This window comes from Tenrec ecaudatus, chromosome 5, assembly GCF_050624435.1.
Source record: "Tenrec ecaudatus isolate mTenEca1 chromosome 5, mTenEca1.hap1, whole genome shotgun sequence".
NCBI classification, from domain to species: domain Eukaryota; kingdom Metazoa; phylum Chordata; class Mammalia; order Afrosoricida; family Tenrecidae; genus Tenrec; species Tenrec ecaudatus.
The window spans coordinates 162,609,692-162,628,775 of NC_134534.1; the positions used below are offsets into that span (position 1 = coordinate 162,609,692).

Consider the following 19,084-nt stretch of genomic DNA (forward strand, 5'->3'; position numbering starts at 1 on the left):
CTGGTAGGCTGGAACTGTAAGTAGCCTGAGAGTCGATCTGTTAGCAGAAAGCTTAGGAACGCCCTATTAGCGTTTGTCAGCATTTCTCCGTGCTGACTCTTTCTCCCCTCACCCTCCACTTGTGCCGACCCTGGCTCCTCTTCAACCTAACCGTCTTACCACCCAGCCTCGGCCCTCACCAAGGTTTGCTTTTCGATGAAAGCAATCTGCTGCCTAAGAAGAACCCATGGGTGCAGGTTCTAAGCTCTGTCACTCTCGTCGCATTTCAGAAATGCTATAGAACCAAGTCTGAGCAAGCGCTTATCTAGGACCTTTACAAATCACGAAAAGAACTGCCGAGACTTAACTAACGATGACGAAATCGTCCCTGGCTGTTCCATCCAACGAACTCCCCACAAGGAGGCCAGGAAGGCTCCAGCCCAGTCCCTGCTTAGGAAGCTACCTGCCCAGAACCTGAGGGGCCCCCTCTGCCTCTCGGAAAGATAGACTGCTTCTCCAAAAGCGTGTTGGTATAATAATTTAACAAAAGTAGCCAAACAATGATAATGCACGGGTATTACGCTAAGGGAGCTTGTATATTACAGCACGAAATCAAAACAAGATAACGAAAAAGAAGGAGGACACTAACGTGCCGCCACATCACCACCTGTAGTATTCCCCCTAGGAGACAGACTGGCATTTCCTGGGTTTACGCTCCTGGAATTGGTGAACAAATAATACACAGATCAGGATACATGTATTGACTTACTACCGTCTTTATAAAAATCGAGTATACACACAAACACATCAACAATTATGGAACTGTATCCATAAACTTTGATAAGACAACACAAAAGAACAAATAGCTAAGGTGTTGCTGAATTGAAAGCATTTCAATAAACATTTTAATTTCCAAAGGTCCGTATTTACATAGCATGTTCAATGCGTTTGCATCTCATTTTAAATCATGATACGTAAAGAACACAGATAATGGTTGCAACAGATCTTCCAGGAGGACTCAGCTCAGAGTGGTCTAACTTAGCTGCGACCAGTGCACTGACAAGGGAGATACCAGCACTTTCTAATTCTGCTTCTTCCCTCTCCTGATATTTCTTTCAGGAACACTAAGCCTTTATTATTTGGACTGTCTGTACGAACAGCGTCCATTCATAGCACGTCCTCAGCGCAGCCGGACTGGACCGTGTCCACCCTGCCTGACGACGGCCGTACTCCAGACCCAGTGTGACGGTGTTGGTCATCAAGAACCTTCTACGGAAGAGCAAGCTGAGAGCGTGGATGTGTGTAGATGGCTACAGACACACACAATCCCACGGCACTGTATCACACCCACACCTCAAAGAAGCAATGAAACTTGTTTTTAAGAGTGCCCCGATATATTTAGTTTTATCACCTCTAACTAGAAAGGAGTAGATTCCTTAGATGTCGACTTTCGGAGCCAGCATTCCGATTTTATTTCAGTCTTGGGCTAGTTTAGAATATGCTGACATTGTGCTAACCCGACTTAACGGCTGCAGTAAGCCCTCACTAATACAAGTTCAGCTGCAAGTCTCCTCACTGCAGGCGGATGCTGAGCGGCTTGGATTTCTCTCCATCAGTGCTGCCAGCCCACCAAACTTATCTCGATCCTGGGCACTGTGGGCTGGGTCATATCATCTACATGTTTAGACATATGGATACAGGCATAAAAACAAGCAGTCTGTGAAAACGTGTCCGTTAGGGAAAGGGCACACCGCCCTGAGCTTTTCCTTGGGAGACTATTAGTCGGCACGCAATGCCATCTTCCGAGTGTGAGACAGGGATTTTCTGGAACGCAGGTGTCTAGGCACTAGCAGCTAGAGCCAGCTGTGTATGCATGAAGTTCACTTTTACACTAAGAGCATCTATGAACGCCTACAGCTTTGGGGAGCCAACACCTCAGTCTGTGGACAAGCAGCCCATTCCCACCACCACCCCCATTTTCCAGCCGGGCTTAGTAAGCACATGCTGTTACTGTAGAATGAAGGCGTATAAACAGTTTTGCAAGGGGTCACTTAATTGTAACGTAATGTAGAAATTCAAATGTAAGAAAACAAGACAATACACCTTCAGGCAACTGTCTCCCGTGGGAACGCTGAGGCCAGGAAGGCATGTGGCTGCTTCCAATGGTTTCAGCGCTCACATACTGGTCCCTACTAGGCTGGGCTTGATGCTTTGAATGACATGCTTCTAATTTTCCTTAATTCTAGTAAAAACGTCAATAAATTTGACATGACATCCTAATTAAAAAAGAGAGCTTAAAAAGTGTGAGTATGCCCTAATATGTATGATCTGCTCAGATAGTTCAGGTCCACATCAAAATATAGCCAAAACTGGGACATGACTTTCATGAGCAGAAATACAACAAGGCACTTTTTTCAGTGCTTGCCCCAATCTGAGTTTTTCTAAAGGCTGCTTTATGGAGAACCAAAGGAACCTACCGGGAATGACTCAAGCCAGTTTCATCGATGACATAGTGTACATTTTATTTCAGGTTTTGTTATCATGCAAGACAACTATTACCTCCTGTCTGTTTAAAAACAAGAAGGCTATGTACGCCAGAGGAAGAATCAGGCTGCTTTTAGGCTCATGGACGAGCACCCCTGCTTAAACAGTCTTCAAAACGAAGGGGGAAAGGGGACAGAAAGAGGGACAATTGAGACCATGACAACCAGGTTCCCAAAGCATGTTACAAAGCCAGTGACGGAGAACTGCCACCAGGGTGGTATTTTAAGAGAGGGAAAAGAAAGCAAATAGGTTCTGGTAACCCCGCAGGCTGACCCTCAATCTCACGTCGACGCCGTGACATGCCACGCTACCAGACAGGGAACTCGGTCAGAGGGCGACAAGGCTGAGCGTGCCTGCTAAGCCCGAGGGAGCTGCAATTTGCCTGCCTACCCAGCCTTTTGGCTTTTTTGGGAATACTGGTCAGATTCTTTGGAACTGAGAGATACAGTTGGCGCTGTTGGAATAGTTACATGAAGCAGAATCTGCCACTTCAATTGGCACCACTCCCAACCACCCCTCTCATACCCCAACTTTCCAGGATATGTAAATGTCAATCGATAACCACCCAAATTTTAACCTACGTCTTTACCAGGACTTTTTGAGAAGACAACTCAAGTGAAGCCTGGCTAAGAAAACTGTGTTCTAGCCTGCGTGAAGATAAGTGCAACCATTATCGAATATTCTTTGCTGTGAAAAAATGCTGTGGATTTGTAGCATTCATGTTCTTTCCTGACTCCAAGTCACTGGGATCGATCATACAGTAAGATCTGGAAGAACAATGTCTACATGCATAGTAAGCACTTTGAAAACAAAAGACAATGAAAAAATGGTACTCTTTTTGTGGTTACAACAGAATTTGAAGAACTCTAACACCAAATTCCCATAGGCTGTGTCCCGTAAGTTCAGCTCCTCTGGAGCCAATCCTGTTGCTGCCTGTCGTTCCGGACAACAGCGATGCCAGGAGTGACGGGAAAGGTCGAAGGTCTGGAGAACTCTGCTCCTGGAGCGTCCTTGGAGAAATTCTACAGTGTTGGTTTAACGTAAGGGCAGACTCGCCTACTAGAAATCACTCAACAATCAGGGCCACGCTGATATGGGACAGATCGATCATGTGCCTGTGGAAACGGAAAGAAAAATCAACATGGAGGCAGTGCACAGCAGCAACAAGTTCACCAAGATGAAAGCCAGTGGATCCTCCCCCCTCCTGAGTCAGCTCAGCCACAGAGGTCCAGAGCAAAACGGGTACCTGTGGAATTTCTGCTGAAATGCTAACGCGTGGGCTGGCTCCTTAAACTTCGCTATGGCTTTCCTTTGCTGGGGAAGCATCTGTAAACTCTACAAGAGGGAAAGGAAAAAACACCATGCAGATGATTTTTTTAAATTGATGTATACAATAAACTTTACAACAAAGTCAAGGCCTGCGTGGACACTTGGAACTTTAAGACAACCCCATTTGACTATCTTCTAGCTCCAGTTTCTTGCTCTGATATATATATTTTAAATCAATTTAAAAAGGGGCAGAGGTGGTATTTCAAGAAATGGTTACCCTGAGCAACTCTGAAATCCGCGCAGCCTCCTTCTAAGACCTCCCAAAGCCATGCGCACAGCCCACTCTCCTCTGACCCTTGGGGGCTCAGGGACAGCTAGCGCCGGGACCTGTACAGTCACTTTCACATGTCCTCTGGCCAGGGAATTCCTCGTAAGGCCCCTAACAAATCTTCTTAAAAGGATGTATCACACCAGGGAAAATTATTATTTACTAAAGGAACCTCATAACCTACTCACAGTCTAGAGTGTACAATTAGTTCTTAATTTCCCAAAGAGTACTCTGGCAGCCATCAGCACAGGAAGGGAATGCTATTGAGGGGTCTTAAAGTCAATTTTAGGAATTACAGAAAGTCCCCTCTTCTATAATAAAAGAATCATTCCTAGAGTCCATGCTTTGCAATGCAATTCAAAAAGTTTATAAAGAAGATCAAATGAAAGAAACAATCATTGAAAAGAAGAACACAAACCCAACCGAGCCCGATGGTAAAATTCCACAAGTGGATGACTTTAACACGGAGAAACTTATTCCTCAGTTAGACTTACTGAATCCATCTACAGTGGTGTGGCGGGAGCCTCTCTCTTCTCCCATCTCTGCTTAATTGCTTGCTTGTTTGATCCTTTATATCTCAAGAGATGGCTCAAGCCAAACCCCAAGTTCATCCTCCCTCATTAACATAACAAAGGCAAAACACTCCCAGGTGGGATTATAAACACAGGCAGGAGGTTAGGCTTTTATGATACATATTTTTGGGGGCACACAATTCCATCTATAACATTGCAGTGCCCCCAAATTAATGTCTCTGCCACATGTGAAATGCATTTTACTTCACTGCATCATTTCAAGTGTCATAAATCTATTCCAAGTCAAAAAATCTTATCTTTTGAATCACCTAAAAATCATATATGGGTAGTCTTCAGGTGTACTGCATTTCTCCGAATCTGTGAAATCTAGGCTACAAGCTATTTCCAAAGGGCAATGTTGAACAGGTACAAGGCAGGCTTTTCCATTACAAACAGGAGACATTGAAGGGGGTGAAGGGATAATGGGCACCAAGCAAGTCCACAGCTCAACAGGAAGATCTGTAAAGGCTATCAAGGTAGAGAATAATCCTCTGTCCTTGGGCAATGGCCCTGCCTTTAGATTTACGGTGAAAATCAGAAAAATCTTTAAATTGTTTCAATTTTGCATAGTTCATCTTAAGTCCACTTCTTTCCTACCATATTTCACAGTAAGCAGCAAGGCAAAACCTTGTAAGATCTTAATTTTCCCAAACATCCACATTCAGCCCTGGTAGCATAATGATTAATTGCTGGGATGCTAACCACAAGGTCAGCAGTTTGAAATCAACAGCTACTCCATGGGGAAGATACAAAGCTTTCTACTCCCCGGAAGAGTTAGAGACTTTTGGAAACCCAGAAGGGCAGTTCTACCCTGTCCTATAATGTTGCCGAGTTGGCACCGACTCAATGGCAGTTTGTTTGTTGGCTTTAGACAACCATTTGAACATAATTTACACAATACCGCATAAAAAAACATAACCCTTGCCTCCACTTCCCAATCACACGCTCACTGTTTACTTCCAAAGCCTCACCAGAAGCACACCCGAGGCCCACATTCCTAGGACCAGTCTATTGCTGGTCCAACGTATGCTTTTGAGGACATTAGCTACTTCCTCCACACTTCTCTTCACGTCCTGACATCTCTTCAAGGAAACTTAGGCTTTTACCACGTGAAGCCTTAAAACTCTTTCGGCTGTCACCCATGACTCAATTCCAAAGTAGCTTCCACATTTTAGGTGTCTAGGAGAGTGGCACCCCTCACAGTTGAGACCACACATCTGAATTCCAACTGCCAGCTCGCGGGGAAGGTCCTTGCTATTTTCTGAAGCTTCTACTTGTGTGTTTTTCATGAGGCCTGGCAGCTCTTTTCTCCCATTTTCTATTTCTCTCACTTGCTTAGTTAATCTTTTCTATCTCAAATCATCTGATGGTGACCCTATAAGACAGGAAGAACTGCCCTGTAGTTTTCTTAGATGTAACACATTGTGGGAATAGAAAGCCTCATCTTTCTTCCTAGAGAAATATACTAGCCAGGGAAAAAACAACAACCAAACTTAATAGTAACATACAATCCTTTGGAGCAGTGGTTCTCAACCTGTGGGTTGCAACCCCTTTGGGGGTGGCACAACCCTTTCTCAGGGGCCACCTCACTCATAGCAGTAGCAAAATTACACTTAGGAAGTAAAGAAAATAATATGGTTGGGGGAGGGGGTCAGCACAACATGAGAAACTGTATTAAAGGGTCACGGCATTAGGAAGGTTGAGAACCACTGCTGTAAAGGTACTTAAACTTCTGGTTGGTTGATTTTAAAGAATTAGTAGAAGCTCTACGTTGGATGCATAGAAATTGTGTGGTTGTGTGGGGGGGGGGGGAGACCAACCCTTCAAAAGGGTTAAGAAAGTTATATATTTTCCAAGAAATAATTATTTATTTTAACATCCATAAATATCCTATCAGTAAAAATGACTGAGAACGCTAGGAGAAAATTACTACAATACTTTCCCAAAAAGGACTTTCAATCCTCATCAGGAAGAAATAAAACGTTTCCAGGCGCCCAATAACACTGCACTGACAGAACTGTGTGACGTGACACCACTAGAAACACCTGGGCGCCCTGTTGCAGTACTACTGTCTCACCTACACAGACATCAACTCAGGCAGCCACCTCACACCCGGGAGCAGACGGGGTACCTGCCCCCCCCCCCCAACCCCCGTAAAGGTTTGATAGCATACTAGACCTCCCCCTGCTTTTTGACAGACACAGTGGTAGGCAAACATTGTTCTTGATGCTTTCCCTTAATGAGGAAAACAAAGCTCAAGAAGTGATCTTTAATTACTGAATTCCTCTCTCGCGGATATTCTCAGCTAGCTGGCTTTTCTGAAATCCCACTTGGAATCCTGACAGAAATTTGTGTTCTCTTCTCGATGCCAGCCCTATCTTTTTGCTTGTTCCTGTCCTGCAGATATCCTTCAAATAATCTTGGGTTACTGAAATTAGGCAGCTGTGCTTCCAAAGGGAAAATGCTGTTCTCGTTTGTCACCAGATGAGGGCAGAGGAGACCGCGGAACAAGTTCTTTTCAGTTATTCAGGAGACATCTTCACATTAACTGTAACCACAACCTTAACCAGCAACCGGCAATGCTTCCGTAAGTAACCTCCGTTTGCCGGTAGTTCCACGGGCGTGCGTGCTGGTGCTGTAGGGGGTTAGCTGTGTTCAAAACCACCAGTCGCTCCATGGAAGGATGGGCCTTTCGACTCCCGTCTCCCCGACTCTCCAGGGGTGTTACCCTGTCCAGTAGGTTTGCTGCGAGTGGAATAGACTTCACGGCAGTGAGGCTGGCGTTTTTGCTACTGAATCTTTCCTTGGGCATTCTTACCAGTCTTCTGGCAATATAGGCCTATGGGTTTCTAAGGTTTTAGGTATTGAAGGGGTTAAAGAAATGTCTCCAAAGGGATTTCAATACCTTCCCATTTCATGGCTGCTAGCAGGGTGGCAGCTTAGGGGTGACTACGAGGCTGCAGGCTGAACCCACCAGCTGCTCCTTTCTGCTCCCATCAACAGTTCTTCTGGGGAACTCACGGGCAGCTCTGGCCTGCCCCAGAGCCACTATGGGTGTGTGTGCATCGAGTCAATGGCAGTGAATTGATTTTTCTCTCTAAGTAGTGTGGCATATGTTACTTGAAGAAGTAAAGGAAGAAGCAGTTTCGTAGGATGCTATTCACAGTTATGAACAGATGAAACCTAGATTCGAAAAACCCCATGCTTCCCTTTAAGGAAAGCTGTATCTAGCATTTCTGATGGTGATCTCACTTCCTTTGAGTAACTTCTCACTGAAACGACGACAGGCGGTTGCATGTGGCAAAACAATGGCAAAGCATAGGATGGAAGGGGGTGAGGTGATCTGGAATCTACATGGATTAAATCTTCATTTGATTGGGAGGACCAGTCAAGATACTAAACACGTAATGAGATTCTTACATTCGAGGGATGACTTGCATTCCAAGTAATTAACACAATAAACGATTATTTTCTCAGAAATGGGTTTCATGTCAGTTCCCCTTTATTTAGATTTTTGTACTCCCTACCCCTCCAAAACACCCTATTTTCTAGATATGAGATTCAAGCGCATACATTTCTAATACTCAATCATTTCTGACCTACTTGAACAACAAGTCAGAGGAAACGAACCGTGCAGTATAAGAAAAGGTTCATGGCCACTAACTTCCATTTTGAAAAATCTGTATTTCTGTACATTTCCGTAACACAGTTTCAGGTAGTTTAAAACACACATTCATATGCAACTTTCCACCCAGAACAATCCAAAAACTGATATTTATCTCTAGACAAACAGTGCCTCCCACTCGAACTCCCCCTTACTCTCCCCCCTTCAACTACCACACAAACAACTTCCTGGCGTGCAGATGGGAAAGGTTAACACATCGAAGTTCACTCCCGGTTCATTTTCCAGAGAGAGACTGCCCAGACAATGAGGTAACTCTGTGTGGGAAGATGCAGGTAAAAGACACTCCTTCAGCTAGCAGCTTTCCTCCACTTACATGCAACAACCCCTTCAGCAGCATCAGGCCCCAGCACCACACCGCACTACAGTAACAATGAACCCTTCCTCAGCCTACTCTTAGTTTAGAAAGCTGTCCATGTAATACAGAGCCCGACCTAAAAGAAAAGTCTTCCTCTTTCTAGGAAGAATGAGTGTGTGTAAACAGATACACCAAACTGGTATGGAGAGACTAAAATAATTCTGCAATCTTAAAAATCAATTTCTCTAGCCAACAATTCTTAGCCCCTTATGGACCTATCTAAAGGGAAACATTTATATTACGTATTTTAACTCTATGTGGGACTGCTTAAAGTAAGCCCACTTTCTAAATCAGTTCATTATCTTCATAGAAAAAAGTAAAAAGAAAATAGAGTTTATACATTAATATGAGAGTTTTCTCAATTCATAAATAATTCCTCTCAGCCTGAAAAATATGGGGCTGGCCTGTTATCATTTACTTTGACCAAATGTGACAGAATTCAACCGCAGAGCCCTACTTTTTGAAGTCCTAAACCAGGGGAAAAGAGAACCAGACTAGAAGGACTAGAAAAACAGGAGAATATAAAGGTCAACCCCACCAAAGGGTTTCCATTATGTTGCGCCAAAGACACAACCCCAACTCTGTGTTTGTTGTAAAGTTGTAGTTCTAAATCATCAATTCATAGAGTTCTAGAAGGGAAGGCCGACAGCATACTGGGCTGCAGTAGTTCTCCAGGGATCGTGAACTTTAAGAACACTGATGACTAAAATCGACATCAAATGATACGGCACTGAAATTTCTTTTAATGATTCAAAAGCATTTCAAATTTTGGCGATGCTCTCTATCTATCTATACACACACACACACACACACACACACACACACACACACACACACATATATATATATATATATATATCTTATTCTCGAAAAATATTTCAAAAAGAAACAAATTCCCAAGAATCTGGTTTTCAGAGTCTTTTGATATTCTCCAAATCCTACTTTAAAAAGTTTATTACCAAATAAATAAATAAAAAGTTTGCTACTGTTTAACTCAACACTTTTTAACATAAGGAGGAATATATTCTCAATTATAACATAAACCAAACAAACGCATAAAAAAACCTCACAAAATTCAGTGCGTTAGTTGATTCTGACCATAGCAACCCTACAGAACAGGATCGAACTGCCCCTGTGGGTTTCTGAGACAGTCCATCTATCTTTCTAGGAGCAGAAGGCCTCATTTTGCTCTTGCAGAGTGAATGGTGGTTTCGAACTGCTGACCATGTGGTTAGCGGGACAACACATAACTACTACACAACCAGGGGTCCAGCATTTTAAAAACAGGAACTAGAAAACATGGTGCTAACGCAATCAAGTTAGGAACCTCTCTTGAATGCATACTGTTCTTAACCAAACCTTCGGTCTTGAACGACAATCTCCAGTTCTCACCACTCTGGGGTAAAGGAACAGAACTGTGAAGTGCCACCAGTGTGCGTACTGAGGGAACATGGGTATGTGTCACTTACAGCAAGACCAGAGTCAAGAGTTAATCGCTGATGGGACTTCATTCCATCAACTAGAGTGTTACTCAAATCCCCCGACGTAAAGAGGGACTGGAGGCGAGGCCAAACCCACTGACTCAATGCTAGAGCTAACCTGACTTAAGGCCTGTGACAGAGGCTCGTGAGAAATAGAGTTTTAACTTTGTCCTGGTTAGATTAATACTGGTTGATTCTTAACATGGTTCTCTCACAGAAAGATACTTCCCAGGAAGGCAAAGGTTTGAATAATAACAAATACAACTTTGAATACAAATGGATGCTTATTTCAAAGGCTTCAAAAAAATCCAGCATAAAGAAGTCATTCATGACAATTAGGTCTAAATAAATCACAGAGTATTTTTATATGCTTTCTATATCGTGGGTAGCAAAGCAGGGTTTTTTTTACTGTAATAAATACTATATGAAACACTCACTCTACTTAAGCAACTAATCATACTTCTTTTGGTGCTCTTTCAACTATCCCAGGATAACAGCACACAGGCCAGGAATATCGGTGCCACTGCCACTACACCACGCGGAGAAGGAAACGGAAGCAGAGCTTCAGTAGCCTGCCCGAGGCCACGGCTCCAGAAAGGCAGACAGCAGCAACCTGGTCCTTTTCTTTCCTTCTTTCGTAACTACTCACACCACCAGCACCACCTCCACCACCACCAGCAACACCTCCACCACCACCTCCACCTCCACCACCACCTACACACCACCAGCACCACCACCAGCACCACCACGACCACCACCTCCACCACCACCATCACCACCACCACCTCCACCACCACCACCACCACCTCCACCACCACCAGCACCACCACCACCTCCACCACCACCACCACCACCACCACCACCTCCACCACCACCTCCACCACCACCACCTCCACCACCTCCACCACCACCACCACCACCACCACCTACACCACCACCACCACCTACACCACCTACACCACCACCACCACCACCACCACCTACACCACCATCACCACCAGCCCCACCACCACATCTCTGGCTCCATTCCTTCCCAGAGGCAATTTAAGTGCATGGAAGTATCTTCACTTTCAAGGTAACAAATAAAACAATACCTCTGACCGAATAAGAACCACCTTTCCTGAAAAGGTGGTATGTTGTTTTCCTGAACTCTCAAAACTTCACTCTTTCAGGTCCCCTGTAACATCAGTAGACTACAAGTTCCTCTACATTTGTATTTATTTCTTTTTTGTTTTGCCCCAATACGATCTCAAATGCACTGAGTTGTACTTTATGACATTTATGTTTATGCAAGCATGCAGTCTATTGTTTACATTTATATATTCATATGAAAATAAATATTTAAAAAGAACTGCTCACGGAAAGGTATACCGAGGCAGATCACACAAGCAAACCCTTTGATCCCAAGACACCAACTGGTTCAGGGCCCCAGAACGTTCACATCTAGACACGCTCTGCATTCAAGTGAGCTCGGAGGCCGTGGATTCTGCCGGGACTCGGTGCTGTGACTTGGCAACTCTTTTCAACTCCAGTTAAACGGTCCTTGGAGGAAAAGACCAAACATCCTGGAGTCATCTGTCCAGGGTGTAGGCTGTAGTCAAGGCCAATTTAAAGCCATTTTTAACACTGACAGAGTGCTGGAAACACACACCGTCTGACTAATACGGCTCCTATGAAGTCTGGGCACACGATCCTACAAGTCTGAGTAAAAAGCCTCATCTTTCTCCCAAGGAGCAGCTGGTGGTTCCAAACAGAACCAAGGCTCTGACTGTGCCAGTCAACGGGATCATTTGGGTAAAATACATGTTCAATGCTACCAGCTCTTACCTCTTCATGCCTTTAGACTGGAAAAAGAACAGTTTATCAGAGATGAGAAACTCTAAGGCAGAGTGACACAGGAGTTTGTATTGTTTTGGGGGGATGGGGATGTAGTTTATGCCTTCGTGAAGTTGGGCTGGGATGCATCTGGGAGTGAGTTCCCATAGTCCGGGGACTCAGAAGAGAAGGAACAACTGAAAATGACTTTCTCCTTTGGTTTGAGACCTTACGGAAAGGTGACGACCTGCCAGAAGCCAACAACCTGCCCCTGTCGCCAAGGTGGGCCAGAAGCAATGACAAAAGAACAAGGGGGCCCAGTGGAGGGCCTTCCACAGTAGAGCACACTGAAGCGAGGGCAAGGAAAGCAAGAGCAGGAAACTGGCATTAAAACATGAAATAATTGGGAGCATTAGATTTAGCCGTTTTCATGGGAGAAAAAAAAATGAAGCTGATTTGTGATACGTTATAAAATGGCAGGTTATCTTTCAAAACTTTTCTATTTTAAGACTAATAGAGGAGAAAAAATTATACCCCAACAGGAGTTTTCAATTGAGACACTAAAAATGTTTTCTGCTTTTAATGAATCCTAATAAGATGACTAACCCCCACTCTCATGGAATTTCTCTGAAAAAATTACAGTAAGAACCCTTAAGTTCACCTACATCACACATCAAAGCTTTCAAATTCCATTTGTTATAGAAAAGGAACCACTTTGAATCATTCTGAATTTTAAGCTACTTCTTTGGGCTCTCTAAAATCACCTTTCTAGGACAGGGGATAGGGGGGAGAGAGAGAGAGAGAGAGAGAGAGAGAGAGAGAGAGAGAGAGAGAGAGAGAGAGAGAGAGAGAGAGAAATATTTGATACTTATATTCAGGGGCATCTAAGCCTCGGTAGAACCTTTTTCTGTAGCTTACTGCAGTCAATTTTCAGTGCCTTGGATAATCCTGGTACAGATTACCCCCAACCCCCACCCTCTTCACTTCTCTTATCCTCATACAATTACAACGACTGTCCGGCAGACTGGGGACCCACAGGCCGCTCACACACAGCTCCTAGGAATGGCACTCAAGATCTGTGTTTGCCTTAGGTCGTGAGGAGTTCAGATGTGGCTTCTGTGCTGTTAGTTCAAGGACTGAAAAACAATGTATTGCTTGTTTTCAACCAATTTAGGCAAATTCTAGAACGTAGGCAGATACAGGTGTCTCAAAATTACAATAACCTTCTCCTAATCCGAAAGGTTCATTTGTTTTTAACCCTTAAGACGGAGCACAGTTCACAGCTGTTCTCCTGAGGTGGCAGCACATACCCCGGTTACTGCAGAGCACCCTGGACAGCGGCCTCACCAGCCTCAGTGCTTGGGGGCTGCCTGGATGCTCTAACAACCATCTGGCTGCCCACAGGTGCCCCTGTGCTTCCCTTTGCCCACTTCCTCGCTCAACGACATGATTGAGCATTCCCATAGCCTTTTCCTTTTTTTAATCTGAAGACCCTACATAAAATCTCCTTCCTTAAAAAAAAAAATTCTCCTTCCTGATTCATTTAGTATTAACATTTATAGCTTTTGCTCTTACTGCCATCTGCCTCACTTAGAAGTCTGAAACACACTACCGTACTTAAGTTATTTCTGTCTATGGCTATTTCTGCATATAATCTTGCTATTTTCCCTTGCTTCTGAATACGGCTTCTGTACACAGATGCCATTAAATTGAGCTTTGTAGTAATACTTGTGGATGTTGTTTTTAAAAGTGAAATATCAATCTGAAGGTAATACTGGCTGGCACATTCTATTCTATTGATGCAGTGAGAAAATGACCAGATTCCACGGGTTAAGAAAATACAGTCAACATGCATGCAGTTATTAGAACTGTCTATAATGAACTGGCCCGTCCTTCCTAGTCGCGATCACACCACGATGCGGATTACGCTCAGTGAACACTAGGCAGTGCCAGACCCCAAGGACAGGCGACTGCTTTGCTGTGCATACACTTTCCTTCATCAACCCAAGAAAACGGACTTCAGTCACTGAGCTAGCTCCCTTTAAAATGTTTGCTTATAGTATTATTTCTCTAGCTACCTAATGCAGGAGGAAGCTAGTAATACTAGTTTGCTTGCTACTTAAAATTACGAGACAGAAATTTGTGACAGCCGTGTTTATCTATAAACCACCAATTAAAACAATCCCACAAGCTTAACACCAGCAAAAATAAGAGCACTACAGCGTCTGCCAGAAAGACACAAACTCACACCACTGCGTAGATTCCAACTCTTATAGACACTGCAGAATTGCCCCTGTGGGTTTCTGAGACTAACTCGTCAGCGGAGTGGCGAGCCCTGTTTCTCTCCCAAGGGGCAGCTGTTGGTTTTGAACTGTAGACTTTGTGCTCAGCAGCCTATTCATAACCACTACGCCACCTGTACTCCACGGAACCAAGACTATGTTCTTGAATAAGTACTGAGCCCATCACCCTTCAGGGACTCTTGTATTACAGCGGCATGTGAACCTTCACCTTTTACTTTCAGTATAACTGATGAAACCTTGAAAACATTCATTCTCATTGTTATATTGCTCTTTCTAATTAAAACAAGTCACTAAACGGTTCTTAGGTTTCTCAGGGACCGCAAATAAATTATATAAAACAAAGATTTCAAACTCTTCGTTTCAGGACGGTGGGGGCATGGGGGCCACAGACCACAAACAACCCACCACAAACGTGGAGAGGAAGGAGCCAGGGCCCAAGAGAGTAAACAGTAAACGGCCGTTCGAAAGCACAATGTTCTATTTAGAACGTAGAACGTGAGGTACCGAACTAACTGTCACAAGGCAGCACTAAAGCTCAGTGTGTAGGAGAAACAAACGGCATGCCATTCAAACGTGGATATTGACACTAGTGCTCATTCAGTTGCCAAAACCACATCGGATGAAGCGAAGCTCACAAAATGCAGCCAATCACAAATGTAAAGCAACCGTTCTCTTTTCTGCCCTCCAAAGGGAAGGACAGAAAGCCCAACAGGTAACAGAAACTGTGGGACACCTAAGCTTAAATTGGCCTCTAATAATGACCTTCTCATCAGACAGCACTAGTTCATAGCTATTCGACCCCTTGGGGGGGGTGTCGAACGACCCTTTCACAGTGGTTGCCTAATACATCCTGCATGGAAGATATTTACATTACAATTCATAACATCAGCAAACTCAGTTATGAAGTAGCAATGAAAATAATGTTATGGTTGGGGGTCACCACACCATGAGGAGCTGTATTCAAGGGTCACGGCATGAGGAAGGTTGAGACCCACTGTAATAGACTAAAGCCCAGGTCAAACCCAGGGCCATTGCATCGATTCTAAATCACAGTCGTCTTACATAACATTGCTAGGTCTGTACATCTTTATGGGAGTAAACAGTCACATCCCGTGGGGCAACTGATGAGCTTATTCAACTTATTCCACAATGCCCCCAGGGACCTGGCTCTTGGAATGTTGGAGTCACTGCTAAGGCCACAGAGCAGAGAAGTGTATTTGATGGCATCTAATGTTCCCTTTGGTGGTTACATAATCTCATGTCAACCTGAGGATATTAAGAGTGAAGTCTACCCTGTTAATCGGGTCACAGTCTGATGATGCCTTCTTATGGGCATGGCCTTCTCATGAGGATTCTGGGAACTTGTCTCTCTGTCTTCAACTTCCTGTTGACAAGCCCTGTGGAGCCAGACTGAGACCTGAGAAGCCATGCGGTGGAGACCTGTGCCAGGCCTGGGATGCTTCCACTGCCATTGGATCCACAAGACTTTTCACCCACCAACCTGTGATCTTCTTGCATTACGCATCACTGCATGTGGCTGCGTGAGTCTGAAAAGAGATGTATGGACTGGTGTCGGACATAGGGGCTAATATCAGACTATGGACTTGATCTGGACTGGGCTGTTTTCTTGATACATAATTACTTTCTTATATAAAGCTGCTCCGTATACATGAGGATCCTAGGATTTGTTTCTCTAGTTAACCTAGCCTAACGCATTCCCTAGTGCCCTTCTGCTCTGCACATCAATCTGTGCTCTCAAGAGCAGTCTACTAACAACCGAGTCGGCAGTGTCATAAGCTTTAAGCCTATGAAATTGAAAAGCTGCTCCCAACTGTGCCACTGCAAAACCTCGTCTATTAAAAATAGAAGCACGAGTCTTTGGTTAATGTTTCATTTACTCCATAAACACAACCAAAATATGTTGACATGCGAGGATGCTTGGGGAAATAAATAAGGAACATAGAGCTAAAAAACGATTAAAAAAACATTCCAAACCGAACAAGTCATTCAACAGAACAAAAACTAGACGTGTGCAAGTAATGCACATCCATAAGAATGAAGCTCACTTTCCATGATATGATTGGATGCGAACAGCCAATTGGTTGAAAGGGGGGTTTCCTTGGGGGTGTGGTCTGCCTCCTGTATATATATGTCTGCAAAAGCTTGCTCCTTCATGGCCCTGAGACTCTTCTTTGTCACTTGACCTCTCATTTGTGAGGTGTAAGATAGCAGAGGTCTCTAGCCTGCAAAGGTCCTGTGAGGTTTTCCAAGGATAAATTCATTCAGTTGAGTTATTTATTTCTTAAGCTGATAACTGAGCACCCATTATGCTACACGTCCGAGATAAAAGTTCTGAAATCAAGGATGCATAGTCAATAAACCATTTCTATCAAGTATATCATTAAGCAACACAAAGAAAAGAGCATTTTGCGTCAGGAAGTTAGTTAGTTTGGGGTCTGAGAAACTTGGACGAGATAGAAACCTAAGGTGACCTACCTGAATGGGTCCCACAGACATGAGCAGGCTCTTCAGCTGGGCATCAGTAGTGGACGAAGAAAGCCCTTCCACAGACACAACACAGGGCTGGGGCTTGCACTCCACCACTCGTAAATTCTGCTTATTTGGCATGAGGCGTCCCCGACCCATCTGACCGGCGAGTCCTCTGCCTCTCCCGTACATGACCTAACAGCAACAAAAGGTGACAGTGTTCTGATTTCGAAGCTTTAAGCATTTCCAAAGTTACTAAGATAGAAGGCTGAGCAAGTAACTCTTAGTTATAATATTAATCCTAAACCTTCTACCAAAAGTTTTCTTGTATGCATTTGATATGTTTTTAGATCCTTGCACAAGCATTATCCGATACCATCCTTTTTATATGATCTTCTTATAGAATCCTTACAACCGCCCACAGATGAGGGAAGATTTTAGAATCCTCATGTTCTGGGAGTAAACGGAGGTTTCAGGTGGAGACACTCAGCATCTTATGTATCTATATGTGTGGAGTTTTTTGTTTTTTTAAATCTCTCTCATCATATATCTACGAAGAACACCTGAATAGAGAAAATTCAAACAGGAATAATCTTTAAAGACTGTAACAAAAGCTAGCACTTAAGGTGCACGCCTCTGACCTGCAGCTACAGAAATGGAATTCTGTTTGTTCCTTTATCATGAAGTGTTACTGAGATAATGTACACAAAGACATTCAAATAGGTTTAAAAAAAGAGGATGGTCTAAATACCAATGTTACGAGGAGCACCAAGATTAGCAGGGAGGTTGAACCAGCAGGATTCAAAGGCTTTCAGGGAGAAACTCAAAGCAAGGCCGCAAGGCACTCCCCGACGTGGCCGAATCGATTGAAATAGGGTTGTCTGGCTTCGACCTCCATGGCATCCACCAGGCTGGCCACCCGTTCCTCTTCCAGACACGGAAAGGCTTTGGTGGAAGAAAAAGATGCTTCTCACCAAAAGCTGGGGATGGAGGGATGGGATGGCTGCTCTGCTGTGACAGGATGATGCCCAGAGGATTTCAAATATCACACAGAAGAGGAGACACATCGACACCCTCACAAGGAGGCCTGGAGAGATGTTGCTTCTCTGTCTAGCAGACTGAGTTCACACAGACAAACACTCCTTCACACAGCAATACATCCCAGCGCAGAGAGAGGAAAGCCACCAAGAACGACGATCCTACCCCTTTCTAGGGCCAATTATGGAGCCACCAAAAGGTGCCCTCTCTCCCCTTGGGGTTAATAATTATGAAATCACCCTGAAAAGACCCAGGGCGTTTCCTTGGTGAGATCCGGTAGCTAAGCGAAAGTCAAGTGTCCCCAGGCTGATGCTGTCTGGCGGCACATTCCTCCTACTTCGGAAGGTGGCAGAGCCGCTGGCTCTGCAGACAGCTTAGCGTCTCGGGCAAACGCTCGCTCGCTCCTGCAATGAGGCGCTACAGCCGGACCATTAAAAAGTCATGGGAGGGAAAGCTCTGTGGTGAACGTCAGAGCGTGTTTTCAAAAGCAGAACAAAGACCATCCTGGCTTAGCCCTGCATGTCTATTTGAGCCCTGCTGAGCAGCAAGTCCTGCCATTTAAACATTCCATTTCCTGAGCCAGCGGGGCGACCTCACTGCAGAAGCGGGCCTTCACACTGCTACTGCGGGAGGAAACAGGGCCAACTGTACCTTTTTGGCTGGGTGGATTCCTTGGATGCTTTTGATCCCTGGAGGAACAGCCGGGTGCATGTGGGGGGCCACTGGCGAGTGCTGTGGCTGAAGGGTCCCCTTGGTCAGTGTGACCTTCCGGACAGGCTGCTGCCTCCCTTCCGGAGGTGGAGGAAGCCGCTGCGGATGGCCTTCCGGGTGGAAAAAGCCGTCACTCTCTCCTCCCTGCAGGAAGTAACCAGGCATCACGCGGTTTAGTGATCTGCTCACACAGAGGGTGAACCGACAAACACAATTTCTAACTAACAAGCATGTAAGCAGGCTCATGTTTCATCAGCGCGTTCGGAAACTCGGCTTGTGGCAGTGCTCGGGTTTGAACAGCGAGTCTGACCGGGATGGCGGTTCCGAGGCAGCAGTCTGGAAGTGGCCTGGCGATGAGCTTCTGCAAAGATCACGAAGTAGGAACCTGTCTGGAGCAAGTCTACTGACACACAGCACCCACCAACAGTAGCAGGGCTTTACAAGGACATTCTTCTTACTAGGAAACACTCAGCTCTCCTTCGCTTACTCAGCCACTAAGTCTGACGATATCCACTTT

At 44.7% G+C, this 19,084-nt stretch overlaps 1 protein-coding gene across 2 annotated transcripts in view; it reads right to left on the reverse strand.

The window, feature by feature from the left end:
- Positions 1-739: 739 nt before the first annotated feature.
- The window catches only part of RBM33 (RNA binding motif protein 33), a 137,323-nt gene continuing 118,978 nt past the window's right edge, over positions 740-19,084 (reverse strand). For both annotated transcript variants that reach the window (XM_075550182.1, XM_075550181.1), the window contains 4 exons: positions 18,508-18,711; positions 16,828-17,013; positions 3,770-3,858; positions 740-3,638 (listed from right to left, as the gene is read on the reverse strand). In XM_075550182.1, coding sequence (XP_075406297.1) covers positions 3,590-3,638; positions 3,770-3,858; positions 16,828-17,013; positions 18,508-18,711 — 528 coding nt within the window. In that variant the 3' untranslated portion in view covers positions 740-3,589. The remainder of the gene's footprint in view (positions 3,639-3,769; positions 3,859-16,827; positions 17,014-18,507; positions 18,712-19,084) is intronic.